This window comes from Hevea brasiliensis, chromosome 16 (assembly GCF_030052815.1).
Source record: "Hevea brasiliensis isolate MT/VB/25A 57/8 chromosome 16, ASM3005281v1, whole genome shotgun sequence".
NCBI lineage: Eukaryota > Viridiplantae > Streptophyta > Magnoliopsida > Malpighiales > Euphorbiaceae > Hevea > Hevea brasiliensis.
In genome coordinates, this window is record NC_079508.1 from 54,123,692 (window position 1) to 54,131,088 (window position 7,397).

General features: G+C 29.6%; 1 protein-coding gene across 2 annotated transcripts; it reads right to left on the minus strand.

Annotated features, from left to right (window-relative positions):
* Positions 1–3,609: 3,609 nt before the first annotated feature.
* Positions 3,610–6,381, minus strand: LOC110635788 (sm-like protein LSM8). Of its 2 annotated transcripts, XM_021785240.2 has the most exons (7): positions 6,109–6,381; positions 5,787–5,821; positions 5,176–5,281; positions 4,466–4,506; positions 4,283–4,357; positions 3,975–4,027; positions 3,610–3,832 (listed from the first exon to the last, which is right to left on the minus strand). In XM_021785240.2, exons 3-7 carry the CDS (start codon positions 5,210–5,212, stop codon positions 3,742–3,744), a joined length of 297 nt encoding a protein of 98 aa, XP_021640932.2. In that variant the 5' UTR covers positions 5,213–5,281; positions 5,787–5,821; positions 6,109–6,381; the 3' UTR covers positions 3,610–3,741. The 2 variants fall into 2 exon arrangements, with proteins under 2 accessions (XP_021640932.2, XP_021640931.2); XM_021785239.2 differs by lacking the exon at positions 5,787–5,821 and having other exon boundaries at positions 6,109–6,376.
* Between the last annotated feature and the right edge of the window lie 1,016 nt (positions 6,382–7,397).

Consider the following 7,397-nt stretch of genomic DNA (forward strand, 5'->3'; position numbering starts at 1 on the left):
GTTAATAAATAAAGATTTGTATGATACTTAAACAATTTATAAATGATGTAATCGAGTTGAGCTGAGCTTCCCTAATTTGAGTTTCTGATAATTATCGAGTTAAGTTAGCCTGGAATAAAATTATAATATTTTAATTTAAATTATTTTTATATGCACGTTGGGCCTAAATTATGGGTCTAGTCATGGATTTGGGAACAGTAAGGCTTACTATGGGCCTTGGGGGCTTTATGCTGGCCCAGGTCCTAGTTATGGTCCGGTCCATAGGTTGGGTTGTGACACTTATAAATATATGTATATAGCTATTATTAGGCACGCTTTGTGTTGCATTCTTGTTTGATAAAATTGATGTGGGTGTCGCCTTAAAGTAATTTAGTGATGTGTGCGTGTGGTGTAATACTGGTTATGGGTATGACAGGTAGATCGGCTGAAGCTAGTCTGGCTGAGACCCAATCCTTTTTGTGATAAGTCGGAGTGAGTACGGTATTGAGTTGATCTCGCTGACCCCCGCATTTGGATTATGAAGAGAAAGTCCGGCTCGAGTTAATCTCGCTGACAAATGTTGGAATTAAGAGAGTTGTAGAAGGAATCAGCGTTCATATATATATATGATTGATATGACACAAGAATGTGTGAATGCTCCAAATTATCTTTTGTGCGAGTATTGTTTGAATTTAGTTGAATATATTTGTATATGTTGCATTTCATAGTTAGGGATGCATTAACCTTGGATAGTTATATAAATTATATTTAAAATCAATATCTTACTCTATAAGTTGATCGCTCACTCATGTTCATCTTATTTTTCCAGACTATGGGAAGATCTGTTTTTTAGTATAACCTGTATTCTTTCTCACAGGTTCAGTCAAAGAAGTTCTATTATATTCTTCTTTTTCTTTATCTTCATTCTAGAACTTCGCATGTATCAGTAGTGTAATATTTATTTGGGTTTGAAATAACTAAACTTTGGGGTTGTAATATTATATATGTGACTGTGTATGAGCATCTAAGATGGGCTGTTTTATAGATGAGGGAGCTGAGCTCCCGCTTGATTAATTTGTGATTGATTGAGGATAGTAAGGGTGCATAAGCTCTCCAATTTAATATATTTTATATTTACAGGTTGGGTAAGCTAAAAACTCCTCTTAAATAGTCCAATTTATTATCGGATTCTGTCCGTTTGTTTTCTTGAAATTTGACTATAGTGATGGGTCTCATAGTTAGGTTATGAATAATTAGGCTTACTATGGGTTTTGAGAGCCTTAAGCTGACTCAAGTCTTAGTATCGGTTCGGTCAGTAGTTTGGATTGTGACAGTTTTATTTAATAGTAAAAAAAAAATAATCAAGTTTTGAAGCTGTAAAAATTACTCATTAAGAAATAATCTTTTTATAAAAACAAAAATTTAAAAGTTATAAAAAGGAAATTTAAATTTAATTTAATTCTTTCACAATTTTTATGATTAAAATATATGAAATTTTATTTAAAAGTAAATTTTAATATATAAATGATATTTTTAAGGTGTTATAACTAAAAAATAATCTAATCTAATTTATTCAGTGATTAACAATATATCATTTATTTAACAAATACTAAATTTGAGTTCTCACTTTCTAATCCTTCGAGTAATAATTTTAATTTAACTAATATTAAATTTTAATGACTAATAATGTTAATATAATGATTACATGAGTTCACATTGTCCCATTCTTTATATAAAAAAAAACCCTTAAATAATAATTTTAATTTTATTAATATTAAATTTTAATAAATAATAAAGTTAATATAATTAATCTTACTTATTTTTAAGATCTATAGATTAGAAATATCTTGAATTTGAGTTTTTTTATTTATTATTTTTACAATAAAAAATAAAAAAAAATATACCAGTTCATCTATTGTTATTTGATTTATTAGATTTTCAAAGAATCAATAGGAATTTATTTTAGTAAAGGCTGTTGTGGTCATGGACTACGCACATCTGCCCAAATGCCACTCACTTGACCTTAACCAGCAGGTGGTGCCAGACTCATGGTGGCATTTGGACACAACCAAATACATTGACCTGTCAAAGAACATTATTATTGAAATTATTATTAAAAAATTATTTACTTAAAATATATTAATTATAAAATATAAAAAGTTAATCTAAAATCAAATCAAATATATTTTAATTATAACAAATTTTAAAAAAATTAAATAAATTTTTTAAATTTATATTTATATATTTTTTTAAAAAATAAATTTTTAACCCATCCATCACGATCTCAAACCGTGCCAAAGTGTCTAATGGGTGAGAACAAACATCACCACCACCTCCTTACACACTGTACTGCACAGTGAATGGCAACCAACAATTGCCCAGTCCCACGACTTGTCTTTCCTCCGTCTCACTGGTCCATGTGCTTTTCTTGTCGCTATTTTGCTTGGTCACATCCTAATTTACTTTTTATAATCCAATTTTGGCATAATGATAAAAAGAAAAACTAAAATTTTCTTTTTCTTTTTCTTTAGGCTTTACGCATAAATTTCTTTCTCTTTTATAAATAGATCAAAATTATTTTCAATAGTACAAGATTATGTTAAAAATTAAAAAAAAAATTACAAAAAAGATAAATTACAATTTTTAAAAAATACACGATTTTTTTTAATTCTTTTTTCCCCATGAGATATGTAAAAGAACCAAAGAAAAGATGGAACATTAGCGTGTTGTATTGTTGGGTACTGTTGAAAGCAAAAATTAGTGCGTTTGAAGACCTACAAGTCAACCACGACTTCTAACAACAAATTATTGAAAGCTTAAAACAGGAGTTCAACTAGTAAAAGTTCCACTTTACACTGAATCTTAAACCAAAAGACATAGAGTCTGGATATTATTACTATTGAAATTATTATTGAGAAGAATAATTTCCTAAATTGTTAGTTAGAAACTATTACAATTTAAAGCGTAGAAACTTAAAAATAGTTATACAAGATACTTTTCCAAAATGCAGGTCTGATCTGAAACGCAATCCAAAACACACTATAGTTTGACCGGATGAGAACTGACCAGTAATAAATCAATAGTTAAAGAACAACAACAGTAATGTAGCTGTCACAATTTACTAGCCCTTTTTTTATTCAGTGCAGCGAAGACTGAAACAAACAAAACAAGACAATAACGAGGCAGCATCTTGTTTACTGTAATCCTATCCAATTGTGAATTAACACAGAGCACTCACATTATAATTTACTTACTCTGTGTGGCATTTGAGTTTTGAATAGTAATTAAGAAAATAATTGAATAATCTCATTTTTATAAAAATATATTAAAAATAGATAAAATTACTCTTTATCTCATTTGAAAAATTTTATAAATATTTATTATAGTATTTAATAGAGATAAAGAGTAAAATTGAAAAAAAAAAAGTTAAAACCCATTGATTTTCCAAATGCGACATTTAATTTTAAACAAAAGAAAAACCCAAATGTGACAATTAAAAATGGATGGAGGAAGTACTTTGTACCACACTAGCCTGCATAAAGAGGCAAAATATGTAAAAAAAAAAAAAATGGCAATATAAATAGCATCAATATTCACAAATTAAACAAAGAGAAATGGATGCAAACAAAGTTAAAAAAACAAAATAATACCAGCAGAATTTGATTAGATAAGGACTAGGTTTACAACCATCAAGAATTACACCATTGTAACATTTTGTACTCCATACGTTAGTTCTATATCAACCAACATATTCATAGGTGATCAATGGATGACTGGCTTGAGGGGATGAGCTCTTAGGTTTGACAGGTCAAGATGTGAATCGAGCTCTTCATCTAGTTCCCCGACAATGCTTCTGAAAGAATTAATCACAAAAGATAAGAAGCCTCAGTTTCAGATGTAGCTAGAATGCAAAGAAACTAAAATACAGTATACACCTCACCAACCGAAAAACAAAAATAAGATAAAGTGCAAGCAGTAGTGAAGAAAACATTTACATGTTGTCACCCCTTATTATGTACAAACCCAGAACAAGTTGTTGAACGCCTTCCTGCAAACTAACCAACGGTGAGTATACAAAATATCATGTCCAACTGTTCAAGCCATAAATGAAGTTTCAACTCATCTCTATATTACACTGTATAAAGTGGAGCTACAATTACATCATTTAAATAAGAGTAGCTCAACTCAGATAAAAAAAAGTAAATATCCCCTAGGGAACTGTTAATCTGCATCAAATTTGTTAGACAACCAAGAATAATTCACTGCTACATGTACAGTTTCTTAGACAAATAAGCATGCAAACCTTAGTAGAGTAAACCCGTTCATGAGATTCATCAAGGATGATATTTGTGGCCTGGTCAAAGCCCTTCAAGATTCCCTGAATTAGAAAGCTCTTTAAGGTTAAGATGATATTATAAATGATCACATGAGTGCATTAAAGAAATATAGATCATGCAGCTGTATGGTGAAAAAAATTATAGCATACCACTATGTTGCGGCCGTCATTGGTTATAACTGAAATTGTTTCTGCAAAAGAGGGAAATAGCGACAGAATAACTATGCTAAAGTAGAGAAATTAAGCCACAAAACCTAAAGAAGTCAAAGCATCGAAATAGTTCCTTTCCCAGCAACAATTATGTGAAACAACCATTAAAAATAAAATTACACAACAAAGACCATACACCTCAAAATTAAGATGTAAAGCATAATGTTCATGCGCCAAGGCACAGTTTAGGTTGTGAACTTGCAATCTATTTTACCTCAACACATGAAGCCCAAGCTTAATCAGATCAGATGATACTAGATCATGTCTTTATTTTCATTTAGTAGCAAACCAATGTTAATCAAAGTTCCTTATATTACGATTTTGTTTAATGATAGTATTTCTGCAGTATGTCATTTGATTTTACAAATTTATTTATCACCTTACGAAATTTTTAAGTGAATTTCTTTATTGTCTTAACATGCTTTTTCAAAACAGTCTAATATATGTCACTTGAATTTCACATTACTTCTTGCATTAAAGCTTTAATTCTAAAATGCTTACACCTCAAGATCTAAAGAAGTAAGCCACATCTTGAATTATATCTCAAGACCTATATGGTTCCAATGAGAGGGGCCTTGATTACATTTTTGCCTTTAAAAGCTACATGCAAGAGAAAGCAATTAGAAAGGGTCTTAAAAGAATTTGCATACGATCTACAAGAGACTCAAGACCAGGACCAGTAGACATGTTGCAAGCCCTGAAGCACCTGAGAGAGAAACTCCTTTACAAGACTGGCTATAACTACAGTCAATCTCTCTGCAAATAAAAAAAGGGAAAAACAGGAAAAGCCATGAGATCCCGTAACAAAATTATAACCATGGTTTTCAGACCTAGCTTAGTCAAAGAAGGATAAGGGTTTAAAGTTCTATCGGGATTAAACCAGGTTGAACCAAACCACTGCATAAAGTCCTATATAATAGTGTTATCAATCTAATATAAGTCACCATATCCAATATAAATGCATAATCTTTTACATCATAATTAATTAAAAAAATAAATAAAAACAATTATCTATATAAAATTTGTTCAAAATAAGTCATCATAACGTAATAACAACTTTAGAATTAAAGAAAAATTAAGCATTCTCCATAGTTGAGTTTCATCACTAAATTAAAGAACAAATAACAGTAAAAACATAGCTCCCAGACCGTCAATAGAATCACAGTTAAAGGCAATACAAATTTGATAATTTATGAAACACCAAATAAATTTAAGAGATATATAAGGATAGAAGTAGATGTTGAGAGATTGAAAAACATACAGAGTATCTGTAGGAATGACCCGCACAACTCCCTCCTTTAAAAGTCGAATGATTGGATCAAATTTGGCAATCACCAGGGTAATTCTTAAGAGTTGGAAATAGAATGACAAATGCATCCCTAATTTTACCACCATATTTTTTACAATATAACCTAAGCATGCATACAGCTATTTCCTTTAATAAATCAACAGAATTTACAAAAAAAAGTCACAAATCAAGAGAGCAGCCGACACTCACTACTCCAATACAAATCCCATGCAGCTCTTTTGATTTCTATTCCATAAAAAACACCCAAAATTTCAGGGTTAAATCAAAAACTTACCAAGAAAGAATCGGACATCGTGAAGAAACTGAAGATTCAATGATGCGATTCAAGCAGAAGAGTGAAGAAATTGAAGAGAATCAAGTTAAGAGTTAATACACTGAAGATTTAAGGTGAAAAAGAGAGGGAGCGAAAGAAGAGAATCGACTTAAGGCTCAAGTAATTGAAGTTGGAGGTTGAATGCGTTTTGAGATGGTAGGATTAACAATCGACATCATTTTGGTTCCAATAACAGGTAGGCTAAATCAGACCTGCTCCAACCGTTAAAATCGTGATGGGTCAACTGGATCACCAGTAACCCAGCCGATTCCCCAGATTTTTAGGAGGTTTGCTCTAAAACGGATTTTAGAAATAAATCGAACCCATTAAGAGACCGATTCATTATTTTTACGGTTTGACCACCAGTCTATTTTGATAATATAAAAATTTAATTATAAAATCTAATTATGAAATAAGATAATAACAATAATACGAGTTAAAAAAGGCTAAATGACAAATTATTAAAAACTTTTAATTATCAATTTTAACCTAACAATTAAAAAATTCAAATAAATAATATAACTAAAATAAATTTAATTATATTGATTTATTAAAATAACATTTTTATTTTATTTATTTGAAAATAATTATTAAAATAATAAAAAAATTAAAATCAATGTGAAAGTTTAAAACTATATTGATAAAATTAAAAAAAAAAATTATTAAAATCAAAAAATTTCTAAATGTTTATTTTTTATCATTTAGCCGTTGAGAAAGTAAATTATTTAATCCATATTACAGCCTACCACTATTCTTATATTAATCAATATAGTGTATAAAAAATAATATATATGTACATTGTTTCAAAATATTTTAATTTATTAAAATTAAATTAAATATATTATAAATAACATCAAAATTTAAAAGTAAAATAAATTTAATTACGTGTTACTTATAAATTTACATATTTGATTAACAATCTAAATAGATATTATGAAAAATGTATAAATATTATTTTTTGTTATTTTTGTCACGATTCAACCTATGGGCCGAATCAGCACTAGGACCTGAGCCAGCCTAAAGCCCCCGAGGCCCGTAGTAAGCCTAACTATTACTCAACCCAACTCTAAGACCCATTTGGGACCAATTTCAAAAATTCAACCGGACAGAGTCCGACCATAAATTGGACCTTTTAACAGAGAGTTTTTAACTTACTCGACCTATAAACACAATATATAATCAATTGGGGAGCTCAGCTCACCCTTCTCATAATCAAATTATCATAAAAATAAATGGGAGCTCAGCTCTCT

Bases quoted from the DNA above. Each gene is read 5' to 3' on its own strand.
- LOC110635788 (XM_021785240.2), bottom strand. From the start codon at position 5,212: ATGTCTACTGGTCCTGGTCTTGAGTCTCTTGTAGATC. The intron at 4,507-5,175 runs GTATGCAAATTC...CCTCTTTTGCAG, and splicing joins TCTTGAGTCTCTTGTAGATC to AAACAATTTCAGTTATAACC. The intron at 4,028-4,282 runs GTTTGCATGCTT...GTTAGTTTGCAG, and splicing joins AACGGGTTTACTCTACTAAG to GAAGGCGTTCAACAACTTGT.